We start from the raw sequence: 18,190 nt of genomic DNA on the forward strand, positions 1-18,190 counted from the left end.
AATAAAAGTTAATCAACCCGACAACAATACATTAAGATGGTAGACATAATAATAATAATAAAATGCCTTTATTCGGGCGAGGTTGAGACAAAGAAGTCCCCTCATCCACCTAACCCCTGTTCCTTCATGTCCTTGTCCTTCGACTGAGAGGGTTAATCGGTAGAATACTTTAATAATAAATAATATCGAACATCCGCCAAGCCAAGCCGGAAACGATTTTAGACGAGGGTGGTATTCGTACTTTTGAATCCTCAACCTCGACGGAAAGCACGAGTGTGTCGCCTCCCTATCTCCCCAGGCCACAATCCGCACTTAAACACCCCGCCTCCGGAAAGCAGTGTTATTTTTACATATTTCGCCCGTGCTTCACGTTCACTTTTTTACGCCCGTATCGCCCGGTATAGTACATTATCGGTGCCCCCCTGGGGACGACCAGGGTGGATGAGTGGGCTATATTTAGAACGGAGGATTGTGACCGTCTTATAGCATAAAAAGGGTATCCCAAACGGGGAAGGGTGGGGGTTTCCCTCGCCCAGGGCCCGGAGAACTCTTCAAGGATCCTAAGAGAACCTCCTTCAACTCACTCCCTCATCGACTTATGCAGAATACCTCCTCACCTATTTTTCTTCGCTTATTCGTCCTCCAACTCTTAGCGTATTCTTTCTCTTCCCAATCCTATTCTTATTTCATTAAAATCTACTCACAAATTACTTAAATTATATTATTGATAATGCTGTACCAGCCCAGTTACAATCAATAAACAAATATGTGTAAATAATGTACGTCAAAATTCTTCTCCATTCTTTTCCATTATGTACACTTGAATTCTTTTTAGGTTTTTTACTGTAAAAAACATTGTAATAATCTTTCATGCCTTCATGTACCAATTTAATGTAACCATTATCAATTATAGCCCCGAAGAAGACTTCACATATACACCGAAATGTTGACAAAAAATGTTGCACATCATTGTCAGACCTATGCCTCGATACGTTAATCATCTCCAAACTCTATTTCATAACCTGGATAAAACTAACAGTTTTTCATATTAGCGACATTTGAGCGGATTTACATGCACAAAATTTCTTACGCGCATGAAACACACATTAAGGAGTCATATAGATGCTTTCCTTCAGGAAAAAAACATAAATCATTTGAAAATGCTTTCATACCGGTAATTTTACGATTCGTTTATATGCAATTCCATATTTTTTCTTAAAAAATTTACTTTTTCTCGATCAATAATTTTCTGCTTCGTGGGTAATTTTTCACAAGAATTTTGTTTCTTTTACTTTCTAATTATCATCAAATTTTATATTTCATTTTTTTAACGAGAGATGGTTTGATACTAGAGTTAGCGTGTAATGGCACTTTTTTTCCTCACTTTTGACGTCCCAATGTCGCTTTATTGAAGTGTGCTAGAAAGGCGTATTGAAAATAATTGCTAACCAGCCTTAATAGTGCCTCAATACGCTTTCGATAGGGCGTTTAAACAGGCCCTCCTTCTGTGAACGACGCGTCGTTTTGGCTTGCCTCCCTTGGACTTCGATTCCTGCGATAAAGCGGGGATAAAGATCTTTCATAAACCTTGATCTTACCCCAAGTAGGTTTTTTTTTAAGGTACAATCGTGAAACACTTTCGAGAATATTTGGCCATCCGGAGACTTATTATAAGCGTTTATGAAACTCTTTTAAAGGCAGACGAAGGTATATCAATATTCCTTTTAAAAATCCAAGGTTCCTTCCCTTACCTACATTTTTTCTTGTTTCCTCTTTCCTTTTTCATTATTTTTTCTTCTCTCCACCATTTTTCTTCTCCTTCAAAGCTTTACAACCTCTTTTTTTCGTCGTTTCGTCCTTATCCCTCGCAGGGAATACATTATGCATCGTTCTCTCTTCCCCCTACCACGCCCTCCAATCTTTTCCTCTCATTTTCCTGGGCTTGTGACCTCTCACCATGATTTCCTCCATGTATTTCGACTGACTCGTTAAGAAGATTCCACCGGAAAACGAGGGGTCTCTTTTCATGCATCGTCGAGCCATAGAATTCTATTCGAGACTCGGTAACTAATACCCGAATTTCAATGTTTTTTATACAAAAAATAAAAATAAAGTATTCTATAGACGTGATTTCCTATGAGAAATAATAAAAATAATTGGTGGGTCATTTGAGGAAGTCTATCTCCTACTTGGGCTACCTCGATGTGAACTTTCCCTCACCGGTCCAAACAGCAGTCAGTTTGAATTTTTTCCAACATTTTGCTACATGGGTTATTAAACTTGCATTCAGCGAACAAAAACCTAATTATAGAGTTTGCAATTAATATTTTATAGGTAAGAGAACAATTTCGAATTCAGAGGGCAAAGAAAGGGCTAAAAACTATTAAAAGGCTATTCTATATGAATTATCCAAAAGACGGCCTCTCGGCGCCTCGATTTTTGCTCTCAAATTGCGTATAAATAGAAATTCTCCACACGATTGACACCATCTGACTGTTTTTCCAATAATACTATGCAACTTATGCGTATTTTAATGTTCTGGAGAACTTTAGTTTCTGAGCGGTCACCTAAATGAAAACATTTCCTGTGCCTAAAATTCCACGCATCCACTTAGCCTATAGGTGAATGGATGCAATACATATTCTTCGCTGCTCTAATTTTACGTAGTCTTAATGAACTAAATTGTTTTTATATACAAGATAAAATGAGATAATTAAATGCACTCTAACCCATTAATAGTAGTTTAAGCGCGGAAATTACGCTAAAATTGTACATTTTTTCATTTATTTATACCCTTTCAACTAATTTCTGAACTCTAATTTAGTACTTAAAAAAGAATTTTCAATGTATGAGGCATACTCGATATCTGGAATCAGGAGAATTACAATGACGGAAATATTTCTTAAGGTTTAGTAAAGCAACTTAGGCAAGTAATAATTTGCCATAAATAGAAAAAAAACAGGGAAATACCTCATCATAAGGGCAAGGTTTATTGTTAATCTAGTAAGATAAATTGCTGAAATTCAAACTAAAATGCTCCACGACTTTACAATAGAGTAGCAAGGATCACTGGGTGAGTAATGCGTCGCAGTTTGGGTGGAAAAGGGAGAATTAAGATGAATATGGAGTAGAGGAATGAAGAAGACACGACGAGGCTGAAATCAATGACGATTATTAAAACGCCAACCAAGGGACCACCAAGATACTCCCCGCTGGATAATAAAAATCAATTCGTCCTCCGTCTCTCTCTTTCCACTTTCGCCTTAAAATATTGAGCAAAGGGAGCCTTAAATATTAACGAGAGCCTGAGTCAAGAGAGGAAATTAGGAACTGAGAAAGAAAGAAGATATAAGGGAGCGAAGAAGACGAAAACAAGCTGGAGAGGAAGAATAGGAAAAGAGATGAATCAATTGGGTAGCTCGATTACCCTCTCTAGCTACGCTTCAGTTCTTAAGATGGCTCCACACGGTCATCCTTCGAGTTTAACCCTTCCGTGACTGTGCGGTGTAACGTAGTTACCCCAAACTATGTTACTGTTGTATATTTTTTATTTTGTCCCTTTATAATGTATGTCCCTTAAATGTAATATATTTCTTTTTGTTTGAGCTCAACCACTTAGTCGTTATTTAGGCAACGAATGATTTTTTTACATTAAAATTGTTTTCGAAAAATACAGTTTTTATTGGTGGGGTAACTGAGTTAACCCGCACAGCTGTTGGCGGGAAGAAAAAAAACTTATTTTTTATAAGAGCTTAGGGATAAAAGTTGAATTCAATGAATTTTATTATATCAAAACTTCAATAACGCGAATATTCTACAAAATTGCACCTTTTGTGCTTATTTTTTCATAGCATGTTAGCCAATGTACAGTTACACCGTAGCAAAATATGAATATTACTGCCATTTCGCAAAAACTCAATGTAATATGTTTCCTACAATGTATTTATAAATTATTTAAAACAAGACGTTATATCATAAAAAAGAGCCATGGTGTTACAGGAAAGACTAAAAGAAAATATATAATTTACGAATTATAAATGGGGCACATTAGATACCCCACAAAGTCGTTCGCGCAAGTTTTCTAGGCACGGTCACAGGGTTAAAAAAAACTTCTACGCAATCGGTCTCAACAATATTGTTTTCTTCGCTAACGTCTGTTTGATTTCAACGAGAAAGCAAACTTAAATGATGAAATATGTTGGGCAAAGATTAAGGCTGTGTTAGGCGAACGTTTCTATGAGAAACGCCCTCATTGTCTTCAGGGCAAAGACTGACTTACGGAGTCAGTCAGACTCAGTCAGTCTTGAGCTTGACGATGATGAGGGAATTTTTCATCGAAGCATTGGTTACCGTGAGCCAATGCCACGAAGATTTTATTTTATTTTTTTTATTTTATTCTCAAACCACCGGATACAGCTCTTATTGGCCATTTTACACCGGGGTGTTCAACAAATGTAACATGTAAACGTACACAAACGGCCATGCCCTGGACCGGGGAAACCTACCCAGGCGGGACTCGAACCCGCGACCTCTTGTTTGGCAGGCGAGAACGTTACCCCGCCGCCACCGAGGCTATGAATATTATTCACAGATAAAACCTACGATGTATTAAACTTAAATAGTTACATGGCCACGGTCACTCCATCACAGATTTTGGATCTCGAGCAATGTTGTCGATATAATTCAAGATAAGTTAATTACTTTTTTAAGGAATTCAAAGAAAATAATTATATTCATACAGAACTTTAGCTCGAAAAAATTGTCAACAAAGCCAGCTGAAAGAAATACAAATGCTTAAAAAAATCTTTTTCGGAGGACTGGGAAATATTTACGGGTCTCAAGAAAGATCTTCAAATTGATTCTGGAATATGCAATTATTTTTAAAAAGTGAAATCTCCAAAGAAAAAAACAGTATTGCCATGTAGAACTGCAAGACAAAATTAAACAGCAAGCCAACAAAATTTTAAGCCTATAAGCATAAATGTAAACTCTTGATAACGGTTAACGCAAAAGATCCTACCACTAAAGCGATGTTTTAGGGAGGATTTATTGTAAAATAATTATTTCTGAAGAAAGCCCTAACTAAAGAATAGCATCCACGCGAGGAAGGCGATTAATTAAGCGGGGATTTGGGAAGGAGATAAAGATTCATCCCGAACGCTGCCCCTTTTCCCGGCCCATTACCACAGGCGGGCCAAAGCAACCCTTGCTCTCTGCTCCACCTTTTCCCACTTTCACCGGCAATCCTTTCCCCGTGGAAGTCAAAGCATGCAACAGGTATAGAGCCACCGCACGCTTTTAAGCTTTTAAGGCCAGATTTCAGTGATGTGGGCGGATAGCAGCCGAACGAAACCACTATCCTTCACGGTAGCGACTTCCCTTGACTCCTTCATACCAACACAAAGACCACCAATTTGGAAAACATTTTTTCCGAATAACACACGAATCCCGGCCAATAGGGATTAAATTTCGTCTTCAAAAGTTCACACATAACCTCCAATCAAAAATGAATGAAACGGTTTTTCAAACAAAATTTTTATATTAAAACTTATTTAAGTAAACAGTTCATCATAAATTACATTCGGAGTATCTCTACAGAAGTGTCTTTTTTTACGATCAACAAGAGATTATAACGGCAGCAATAGAACTCGTAAATAGATTAGATGACTTTGTAGTGAAGCCTTCTAACTTAAAACTTATTGCATGTTTCTGAATTTTAATATTATTCATAACAGCATATGGTAGCATAGTTTTTTAGTATGCGTGACGTTTTTTGGACCGTGTGGTGTGCACGTGGGAGTCCAGTTGCATGCTGTATGATGGTGATTGATCACCATCATACAGCATGAAAAATCAAACACCCCTCTTTTGCGTGCTATTTGGGTACAGGTAAAACTAACAAGGAACAAGTCGTGATACACATTAAAGGAACCATGTAGCGTCTGCGTTGCCGTTTAATCACGTCATTCAAATCATGGTTCTTTCATGATAACTCCAATGGTTCTGCAATCTAGAATAGTATCTAATTTTAAGCTTAATGCCAAAGGATCACACATACTCTTTAGAAAAATTCCACTTCGTTTCACTCGAAATTCTAATGCCAGAAAAATCAGGGTTTCTTTAAACGCCATTCTGGTTCCTCGCGATCGATCGTTTAAATGACATTTTAAAAGGTTTTGCGCGATATAAAGAACATCCACAAGGAGTTGGCAGGTTCTTTTTAAGCCCCCGCCAATGAATACTATTAAAAAGGTTAATTCGGTTATTAAACGTTCTGCGGCCGTGAAGCAGTTGTGTGAAAAATTCCCCACTCTTCCATGAGAGAGTACGTCCCGCCAAATTTTACGTTGGGGAATTATTTCACTCAATCAAAATGGTGAATTGAGATAAATAAAAAGTGAAACCTGTTATTCCAACGCGAGCAAAAAATTGGTAAGGCAATTTAGGCAACCACTAACTTGCCATTGAAGGGGAACAAATAGGGAAAAATCTATTCATATGAGCTATTTTTATCTATAACCTAGTACTTTTTTGTGCAATGAATATGCTGATCACCAGGTTTAACCTTTCTCCATTTCATTTCTTTGCAGGCCCATTACCTCGCACAGTAGAAGTAAACTCCATTAAGCAAACCAAAAATGGCCTACAGCTGGGACAACAGGGTCAAGTTCGTGGTCCGTTACTTGTATGGTAAGTAAAACTCCACATTGAAGTATTACGACTTCCTAATGAATATTTTACCCTACAACTTTCAAACATAGTAACTTATTTAATATATAAAGTAAGTATTTCCTTAAAAAACTGTTCGATAAAAAATCATTTTCGTCGGAACGAAGGAACCCCAGTCGCTGGCAGACAACAATACGTTAACATCCGCGGTTGATTGTACACAAAGCAAATTTTTTATTTAAAAGAGGTCATGATCATCCAATTCATCGCAAACTCAAGTCATATCTTTTAAAGATTGTATATTATGTACACCGTAGGGCAGATGATATGAAATGTTTCGATGTGGAACTAACCAGGCATTAATAAGGCATATTAATAAGGCATAGCATTAAAAGAAAAAAATTGAACAGAAAGATAAAACGACCATTACAAAACCTTCGAAAACCATTATATTTCTTAGCCTCATAAGGTCTACGGAGCTATGACATGACTCTTTAATAAATCAAACTAATAAGAAATAATTCTAGCATACCAAATTATTTTAACCAGGTTCTCAAACTGAAAAAAAGTCCAAAAGTTCAACAGTAAAATCAGCTATGGATGAAATCAATAATATTTGTATGAAAAATTTAGTCAAAACATCTCTACGCTCTATAATACATTGTAAATTGTTAACAGCCATGATGAGGATATTTATTCGAATGAGGAAAATTACAACTCAGAATAAAAATCATAAATCTCCACCACAAAGCTAATCTACGGTTTCACAAGTCATAACTAAGCCCTGGAAGTCAGACCTGTCCCTATTGTATCCAAAAAGTGAAGCTCATAAAATGAGTCGGAGGAAAAGCAGCTATTTCAAGCGGTTTAAGGGATACTTTAAAGAATGACAAAAGGACTAAACGAGCGTCCGAGAAAGAGTTTATGAATGAAAAAAAGAAGAAGCACAATAAAAAAGGGGAAGAGGTCATTCCACTTGAAAAAGATTTTTTCCCACTAAAAAAAAAGGCGCTATTACGCTCCCTGTGTCTAAATAAATCTAAAAGAGCAATCAACATGACCAATAAGGTAGCAACTAATCACTTAATAGTGACTGTGCAATTCGTGCATCTCAGCTAACAGAATCAAATTTTGAAACAAAGATTATATTCATAGCTATTCACTCCAAATTAAACTTCGAAATCTCGAAATTAATTAATTTTCTGGCTACTATCAAATAGATTTCACAGAAAATTGAATAATTTAATGAACATAGGCACTACGTTTTTATTAGATTTGAGAGATACATACGTCAAGCGTGTCCTCAAAAAATAATAAAAACTATCTAGAGACATTAATAGCCGGAGTTTGCCAAAAATCCGCAAAAAAAAAGAAATTTGGATCTGAGATAGTATAATTTTCATTGCTTTATTTTGGCTTAGGGGTACCTACTCTACGGATAGTTTCCGTTACGCAAGACTTGTGCAAATTTTAAAGTTCTTCCCTCATGTTCCTAATTTTTTTTTTTCTAAGGAGCATTCCTCACAATAACGTTAATAAACCGCTGAGGGGATAACATTATATCTCATTTCACTATTTTCTGGCACATTAACCTGATTTCATTCCGCAAGGCGATCCAGAAATTTCTTTAGTCTTCTTTTATTTTTGCCACCACAGCTGTACGTCCTCAAGCAAGCCCAAATCCGGTTGAGGTCAGCGTGAAGCAGTTCAAAAAGTACGGCATCGCAGAAAGAGAAACCCCCTCGAGTACGCTTTCCGATTACAGCGGCGGGGCGACCGCTCAGGCAAAGATTTAGGAGGGTAAAGCCACTGTCTATGTGAGAAAAAAGCTATCGACGGGAGAACAACGCAAAAGATATTTATAAAAGGAACGGGTGATAAAAAGAAAACTCAAGGCACGAGGATAAAGGTGCAACGGACGAAATAAATGAGAAAAAAAGACGAACAAAAGAGCGAGCTTGGGGAATGGGAAAAGAAGGCAACAATGAAGGTTAGTGAGAGGTTAGTGGGAAAGAAACAATGGAAGCTGCGCTAAAAGGACGTCGTGGAAACGGAGAGCGTTTTTTTTGAACTCTTGAGGGAGATAATGAAAGGGAGAAGAGGGCAACTTGAGATGAGTGGACGGTGAGGGTCTGGTGGTGAAGATGACCGCCATGAAAGGAGCCGAGAGGCGAAAATGAGAGGGGTTGATGGGAGATAGAGTTGGGGACTTCGATCGCCTACGTCAAAGATACGTCTCTATGTGGTGTGGGTTGAATTTGTATTAGATTGTCTTTCATGTCGCACTATGATTTAACAAATTACATAACAAAAATATATATATCAATATCAACAAACAAAAACAAAAATTAATTTAAAACAGTCTTGCAGATATTAAAGCTGGAGAAGGGAGCAAAGCATTAATGAAAAATTATTGCTGACCTCAGTGGCGTAACTAGGAATATGCTTTGGGGGGGGGGGGTAGGAGGAGCATGGGAGGGGAACCCTCTCCCCGTGGCAACGGGGATTCCGGGAAAATTTTTGAAAAGTGACATGCCTGGAAAATTTTGGCACTTAAAATGTAACTTTAAGCAGATACAGTTATCTTATATCAGAAATAGACAGTTTTTAATTATTTTTTTTTTATTTTTTTAAGGATTGGGGGGGAACTATCCCCTCATCCCCTATAGTTACGCCATTGGCTGACCTAATTCACTGTCTTGCGCGTGACTTCATGGAATGGGCTTTATGTAAATAAAATTAAATAACTTTGCAACTCCTCATAAAAATACTGTACGACATAGTTTTCAACTTGGATGATGACCTGTCAAGTCGAAAAATAGGTCGTATAGTATTAAATTTATGTGAAATTATAAAGTTGCTTTACATTTCACTACATTGTTGAACTAATTCCCGCTTTCAGTAATGATAAAACTCAATATTAGACAGGCAAAATTCAGAAAATATGTTAGCTTTGGTGAACTGACAGCATTTTTTGAAACCTTGCTAAACTAATAATGATTTTGGACATGACTGAACGCGGAAATTATTTCAAAAATAATTTTTCATAGATCCTTTGCTGACTTTTCCAGCTAAAAAAATCAGCTAGGCGGTTTTACGTAAATCATTGGGTGAAATGGAAGAAAATGGAATGAATGTTATTAAATTTTGCTGCGTCAATTTTTTGCGGGTTATGCCACATTTTGTTGACCCAAGTAGAAAGGTGTAACGGAAATTTGATTAGTGCAGGACACATCCATTTGACGCAAAGTTACGAGCTGATATAGGGATCACAAACTGAAGGCAAAAGATGATGTATATGAAATGGTGACTATGAAATTGATGATTGAAGATTACTGCCGAAACCGAGGTCACGTATGAGATCCGGGTGACTTCTAAAGTGGGAAAAAATCCTTGCATAGCGGCTTAGTTTACGAGTCTAAGGCACAAAGACGTGGGAAAATGGGAAAAAGGATGACGCCATTCAAAGGTGGATCCAGGATTTTTTCTGGGGGAGATTAGGGTCTGACAGCCAAACGGTATTCTCATGTTTATGATGAAAAAAATCTACATGCAACAATTACTCTACAAAATACACTCTTAAAAATTAATATAAAAGTTATTAATATGTGAACATCAATAAATTTTATATTAAAATATAACATGTATTAATATTTGAATTGAAAATCTCGTCTATAATTTAAGCGTCTGAGGGGGAACATGTCAATCCGTGCCCCTCTCCCCGCCCCTAAACCCGCCTACTACGTCATTCATTCGTTTTACTCACTTCTTCAGCTTAAAAATCGGCAAAGCTGTTTTACGTAAATTAAAAAGTGATATGGAAGACAAAGGAAATAATTATTATTGATTTTTTCCCGTGTCACTTATTTAAAGGTATTTTCACATATTTGCAAAAATACTCATTAACGTGAAGGCAAAGATACGAGCTGATATAGGGAGCACAGACTAAAGGCAGAATATGGCGTATAGGACATGGTGACTATGAAATTGTTGATTGAAGATTACGGCCAAAACCGAGGTCATATATGAGATCCGGGTGACTACTAGACCCAAGGAGATTGAGAAAAAAAAACGTAAAAAAACGGCTTGATTACGGGACCATGACGCTAAGACGTGAGGGAACGTGAAAAAGATGACGTATACATATGTATACTCCCATCTTCGGCCCAATTCTCTCATCCCAACTCCTTCACGTTCCTTATGAACGCGAGATATAGAGTGAGGTCGAAGAATACATCCTCGAAGGTCCATACAAGGGAAGGGAGTCATTCCACAAGAGGCCTGGCCCTAATGAAAAATAACATGGCGAGTTCCAGCGCGCGGCGATGGAGGGAAGACATTGTTCTCCCCCCCAAGATACTAAAGAAGCACCCCAGCTTCCTCGCCTTTCTCGTCTTAATCTTCACGTGCAGATGATATTGAGCGCTCGCCCTCTTAGCTATCGAGGGAACCGGTAAGCCATACTTTTTACGGTAAATCGGAGTGTAAAATAACTCTTCAAGACTTCCGATACAGAGGAAAAAAACAAGAAAGAATCTAACCGTAAGTGCAAGTTTTAACTGTAACCTAGTATTTTTGGTAATGCTATGAATACGCTGAACACCAATTTTCACCTTTCTCCATTGCCTTTCTTTACCGGCCAGAATTATTCGCATCTCTCTTGCTTTATTTGCATTTCTTTATATCCAGAATCCAAAGTATTTCTTGATCGCATTTATTACTTCGCAGAGGAAAAGTAAACTCCATTACGCAAACCAAAAATGGAGTCTCGCAAAAATTCAGGATCAAAAATGAATTGCGGATGCGGTAACTTTTTTAAACATATTTTTTTTTCCAAATTCCGTGATAGGGAAACAGCAAACCTATTCTCCATAAAATCTAAACAGCAAAACTCGATTTCGGTGACCTGGACCGTTTCAGTGACTCATTACCATTTTTAATAAGTTATCCTTAATTTTTTTACGCCTAGGGTACCATGGCAATAACGAAGTCGGGCATCGCTGAAAACTTTGATAAAATTTTATTTGAGGAATAATCTTCACAGTGGCAACGCCCTAAAAAAAGCTCGTAATAAGCCCATGGCAACACGTAATCCATAAAAACCATCCAATAACTGACTCCCACCACCCAGCTTCATCAGATTCCCTTGAAAAAGCGACCAGCATTGGTCTTAAAACGTTGGCATTACAAAAACATTGACGAAGCGACATAGCCCAAAAAGATTTAACCACCATGACGAGTACACACGAAATTTTAAACGAAGAATTTAGCTATATTATTTCATTTTACAAAATTCTGACGCCTCTGAAAGGGATCATTCTGATTTCCTTCTTAACGACTACGATTCAATCATTTATAATGATTACAGCTCTTTGCACCTTTTATTTATTAAGCATATCCTTACCTCAAAATTGCATTTTGCAGGCGCTTCTTAGTGACCTATAGATTACACGGCAGCATGAGTTAACCACCATGACGAGTACACGCGAAATTTTAAACGAAGAATTAAGTTATATTATTTCATTTTACAAAATTCTGACGTCGCTGAAAGAGATCATTCTGATTTCCTTCTTAACAACTACGATTTAATCATTTATAATGATTACAGCTCTTTGCACTTTTCATTTATTAAGCATATCCTTACCTCAAAATTGCATTTTGCAGGCGTTTCTTAGTGACCTATGTATTACACGGCAGCAGTTTTGTGGTATTTTCTAATAAAATGACTCTCCCGGATCAAACGCTAAGCACGGTAGAGCACCTCAAAAAATCGTGCCTCCAGAGAGGAGGTAGTGGTTTACTCGTGATGAATAGAGGAGGCGGTGAGATGGCACTGTACGAAATGACAAGAGAGAAAGAGCTTTCATTTCGCAAAGGAACGCCACACAGTTGCAGTCAAGGCCGGCGCTGAAAGGGAAAACGAAGTGAATGGCATTGTGAGCACACGAAAGCTGATCGATAAGGCGTCTCCATGCACGCGTCCCAGAAACCTAGCCCAATGTCCTACAAGTCCTCTTCGTTTATTTCACATAATTTCTCAAAAAATAATCAGGAGATTTTAATCTAAAACGTTAAAAGATATACCTTTGACCGACTAAATTGATGCCGATTTTACACGAAGGAGTTTGTTTTGGGTCTTAAGACAAGCACGTGCGCAATGAATAGTACAAATAGGTTAAAGGTTAATGGACCTTCGATGGATTGTGTTTGCAGAGATATTGAATTTTAAACGTTTACATAAGTAGTTTTTAGTAAACAAAGTCCTCATGCCGATAGATAAATCCGATAAGCAGACAAACTCATATCTAACAATGAAATTTTCCTAACTCTCAAAGCCAAAAATTTGTTTGCATTAAAAGGCCGGCAACATTCAATCGAACCACGCCTTGTCACGATTTGAGACGGATCTCTTAAAATCCCAAAAGACAAGAAAATTTCAAATCCATGGGTACCAAAATTGTAAAATAGAAATCAGAGATCCATTGGAAGCATATATTCGCTACTTCCTCTGAAATATAACTTGACTGCCAAAGCACTTAATTAATTTCAAAAATGCTAGTTCCCTGATGATGAACCAAGGTCTTCATACTTTTAGTCATACTTATAATCACTATTTTCTAAAGGAGAGTAAAAATAACTTTAGGCAAGTATCTAACGACTCTCGCACGGCAGTTGTTTCCAAAAAGTTGTGCCTGAAGTATATGCACTACTTACCTACATGACTGGCATGCGGTTGGCCTATAAGACGACAAAGATAAGAAATCTTTGAGGGGTATTTTGAAATTCGAAGACGAAAATTTAAGGTGATTAGTTAATACTTTCAATAGCTATAATCTCTCCACCATTTGTACTAAAATTTAAAAAAATCATTCTTACGTCTTCAGAACTCAAGTTCATTCGCCTAAATTTTAACGGAAACTCTACGCAGCGGATTAAGAATAAATACGATCTAACAAATTATAAAACGTACATACCTAGCAAAAGATATTTGAAAAATAAAATTATTTATAACTTACTCTCATTAAAAAATGGGTCATTACATTTGATTGGAACAATAATTAACAAACTTTGTCTCCACCACAATTGACTACACTAACGCAGAGCCAGAAATAAAACACAGGAACTGGCAAAAATACTGATCCTTCGTCCTCAGCAGTTAATCAACGGAGGAGTGTGGCCAAATTCTTTTTTCTTAAAAGTAGACAGGCTTCCTCCTTCGGTCCCAACAATGGCACCATAATTCCAGTTGATTAAAGGAGTTGGGCAGAGATAATTGATGCGAAACGCTCATCTGCGAAAGAAATGCAGGAACGGCCCATCCCCAAGACAAGCAATCGATATTTTTAACTTCAGTTCTCTCGCCATCTCCTAACGTTGGGGAATAGAAGATCTCCGGGATAATTAGTCGCAGACGAAAGGCATCATGAAAATTTGAAACCTTTCCGAAGTTACAGCCACTGAACGAGACTTAATTTCCATGGGATTCCGTACACTTATGGTATATCATCGATAATACAAGATAAATAGGCGTGAACAATAAAAATCCTTGATAAAATCGCTGAAGGAACAAACATTTTTCATCAAACTAAATATATTCTTTATCACAGAGTACTAATATACAATTAGGAAAGAAAACAATGTAAATGGAAAACGTAATGATATTAAATCTAATAAGCGTATTTTAAGTAAATATTTTTACTTCTTTGTAAGCACTAGAACCTTTTGATTTCTTCAGTGATCTAAGAGAAAGCCAGTGGAAATCCGCACTCAGACCATTCTGCGATAGGAAATTATACATGCAAATTGGATCAATACCTTAGAGATGAGTTTTTTACCATGAGAGGTAAATTTTCCTATCTGAAAACTTCGTTACCATTAAATAAAGTACTCAGCGTGAAGAATGTGTCATAGGTTATGCATCAATATTTCACCCAAAACTCCTTTTCAGGGATTCATTTTCCGTTTCCAAGATAATATAAACTATTTCCGGAGCTGATTAACCTCAGTTTTTGGCCTCATCTTTTGAATACTGAGAATCTTCATTCTTGTTCATATTTCCTCGTCAAAAAATTACCCCTTAAAGTAGCAGCAAGAAGAAGAGCTATTTTGGAAGCTTAAAATGCAGAAATTTCAGATAGGAAATTTTTAATAACAAATGACTATTTCATTTCAAAATGTTGGACATACGCTATTTTGAAAACTATCTATGGGCAATATTACAATACTTTGCTTATAGCAACTATCACTAAAACCTTTTGAAAACAGCATGGAATCAAAGTTAATAAAAACCGTAAATAATCATAGTTTAAGTGGTTACCCAGGCTATTTTTTATCGATTCGTACGTATTTTTTCCTAATTATATAGCCTCCAGAAAATTTACTATGGTCACAATATTACTTGCTTTGCTGAAACTGCAATCCTCATTTCAAGATTTAGAGATTTTTCCGCTCTAATTCCATGATCCATTATAAATACTAGAATTATTCATGCCGCTCTCAAAAGATATAGATATTTCATTCGGTTATAAAAATACCTTAACACAAATCAACGCTCCCGCATAAACGAATGAAAGCCAATTCAATTTTTGGTATAATACCTGCCATAATTCTTTATATACATGACTACCATTCTTCAATATGAGCCAATTAAATTACCCGCAATAATCGTCTGGATGGGACTACAAATGAATCGTAATGGGATTGAAAATGATCCCAAATTAAGTATGAAACCAATATCTTCGCAAGCAATGATTGTTTCACAGCAGAACTAGACGTAATATGGGTATAATTTAGAAACCTCTCGATTCCAACCGAATTGAGTTATCGCAGAAGAGGTGCTTCAAAGCTATAACGACATTATTTCCTCGGATTGGAGATGAAGAAACTCCACAATATCTTCGTTTCCCGAAAACCCAGCTAATTTCAACTCGGTCTGAATCCATCAAATACCTACGTAAATTTCCGCCTACATGGAAAGTGAACAAATTTCTTCAAAATGGGGATGAAATCAGTGACAACATTTCGAAATTGTGAGGGAAGATGAAAAGAATAAGGACACTATCGTGGCTACTAATGGATGACTCCATTGAATGCTTGACAATATGTAAGTGCTGTCACAAGGCATGATTTCCCTAGAGCCAAGGTAACGAAAAAAATTATTAAATGCGAAGGATCACAATGATATGGAAAGAGAGACAATTTCCAAAATCCTCTTCATTTAGCCTTCCCCTAAGATGCTCCTAAGGCGGGCTATTGTTGGTATGCGAAATATGCCACCCCTGACTCATTACGTAATATCAGACATTTGTGATGGGACTTCAAGAACAAGGAAAACAGAAAGTTGATATGTTTTCTCCGTTAAATTAAAAGTTATTACAATCTATGACGACACTGAACTGCGAAAATAAATTAGAATGTATGCTAAAAAGTCACAATACATAAAAAATATTTGACTTTAATGTAAAATTATAATTTACTTGAGCGAAACAATACTAATTGAAATAAGATAACCATCTTTTCCTTGAAGAAAATCATTCGTAGCATCAATTTATAAATGTAACACAATATATTAATGTACATACAATGTACAGTATTATCCATAGCTACAAGCTGTGCCACGGATCCAGATAGGGGCTAGGGCCCCTCCCTTGCTTATCCAATTTACACTAGTGAAAATACTAATTTTTTTCAGTTGTAGAATACAGGAGAAGAGAACCCCCTACCCCCACTTGTCCCTATCCTAGGTTCGCTACTGGCTACAAGTAAAAAAAAAATTTAAATTCGTAAATTGTCACTCATTAAAAAAAGACGAGTATCTTATATACTTGCGGTGCGCTACAATCTATGAGAAGTCCGAAACAAAGAGACAAATATTATACCTCCCACGAACCTCCTGTCACTCCTTTCTCAAGAGGGACGTTCCAATCCCATTAATTCCCAGCGGCTCTCAAGCGTTACCATCACAATACTGCCTCGTTCTCTCTTTGTCTTGCCAATTACGTTCCATGTCCTCTACCCTCGTGTGCACGACTCCAAAAACCTTGGATGACGCGATGTTTGGAGACTGACTTGGACGGATTCAATCGCGACTACTCAAAATCCGCGTCAATTCAGGCGATCTGTTTTAATTGACATTGGGACAGATATTTTTTGTTCATTCCTCGGTCGTGTTACTGATCCTGTCATTTTCTTAAGCCGGTATCCCGTGTCCTGCACTACTCCAGGCATGCAAGCAAGTGTACTTGTGGTTACGCAGCCAAAAATGTGAAATATAATGGTAATCCTAAGTATTCGACAGCATCCTAGCTGGTGTATGCTTGTTTTTATAACTGTTGCAATGGCATTGTAATAATGCGAACAACGGCAGGTCCAAAAGTGTTTAAAATAAAGGCAATCCCGTTTAGTTGACAGCATCCTAGCTGGTATATAATTGTTACATCTCAAGCTTGACTTAACAAGTAAAATCCGTTGATTATCTAATTTCATTCTACGTAGAGCTGAAAATGACATTAGAATGTCATTGAATAAATATACTTGGAATTATATACACCATCAGATGTAATAGGCCAACCCTGTTTTTATCTTGTAAACGCATTCAGGCGAAATTCCTAAGGTGTACCCGTAACCCAGTCGGTGTATTAAATCGGGAAGGGTAGCATTTAAATGACATTTCTCATTTCATTGAACATTCATTTCCACCAAGTAAGGCCTAAAAATGTTCAGTTCACTATATCTACAATTGATTGTCCTAGTACCTCCATACTCTATAGTGAGAAATATAATTTCCCATAGCAACGCTCTGATAAACCTTTCACCTATTTAAGAATCTTAAGTGTACCTCATCTTAAGTCTTAAGATGAGGTATCTTAAGACTTAAGATGAGGTATCATAAGATACCTCATCGTCTTTCCCTTCATCCACATTATCAAATTGATACGAAAAATGCGAAATTCAAATAACTGTAGAAGTAAAAAACTATAGATCTAAGGTAGACAAGATAGACGTTATACTTTACATTACTCACAACAGAATAAAAACCGGGAGCTTGGAGAAATTTAATATAATTTTTGAGCCAAAAATCAGAATACGACGCTAATACGCTTTCAAATTTTGAAATTATTGGGCTTCCCGCGCTAGATAGAAACTCTTGAATCCTTGCTATGTTTGGCGTTTATTTTTTTCTATAAAAATATTACTGGTACCACCTAGCTTGACTCTTAATAAATCAAAAAATGCCCTTTCAAAGGGAGACAGTGGGACAAAGCTCTCAGGAAATGCAATGGAAGTAAAATAATGAGGCTTCATCAAAGGCAAAGACAAGACATGCGCTCATTTTTCAGTGACCGAATGAGCTTTAAAAAATGAACAAACTCGCAATAATAAGGCAATTTTATACGACTTCTACACCAATTAAAATCTTTCATTTGTTCGCACTATATACATTTTTTCAAAATAACGTTAATGTAATGAGCAAAAGTACCTAGTTTACATGTGCTTACAAAATTTAATATTTTACACGATT

The 18,190-nt window shown here is 36.8% G+C and overlaps 1 protein-coding gene across 2 annotated transcripts in view; it reads left to right on the forward strand.

Annotated features, from left to right (window-relative positions):
• LOC124163485 (sarcoplasmic calcium-binding protein 1) overlaps positions 1-18,190 on the forward strand; it is a 230,755-nt gene that overhangs the window by 177,054 nt on the left and 35,511 nt on the right. For both annotated transcript variants that reach the window (XM_046540427.1, XM_046540426.1), the window contains one exon: positions 6,591-6,690. In XM_046540427.1, coding sequence (XP_046396383.1) covers positions 6,639-6,690 — 52 coding nt within the window. In that variant the 5' untranslated portion in view covers positions 6,591-6,638. The remainder of the gene's footprint in view (positions 1-6,590; positions 6,691-18,190) is intronic.

This window comes from Ischnura elegans, chromosome 8 (genome assembly GCF_921293095.1).
Source record: "Ischnura elegans chromosome 8, ioIscEleg1.1, whole genome shotgun sequence".
NCBI lineage: Eukaryota > Metazoa > Arthropoda > Insecta > Odonata > Coenagrionidae > Ischnura > Ischnura elegans.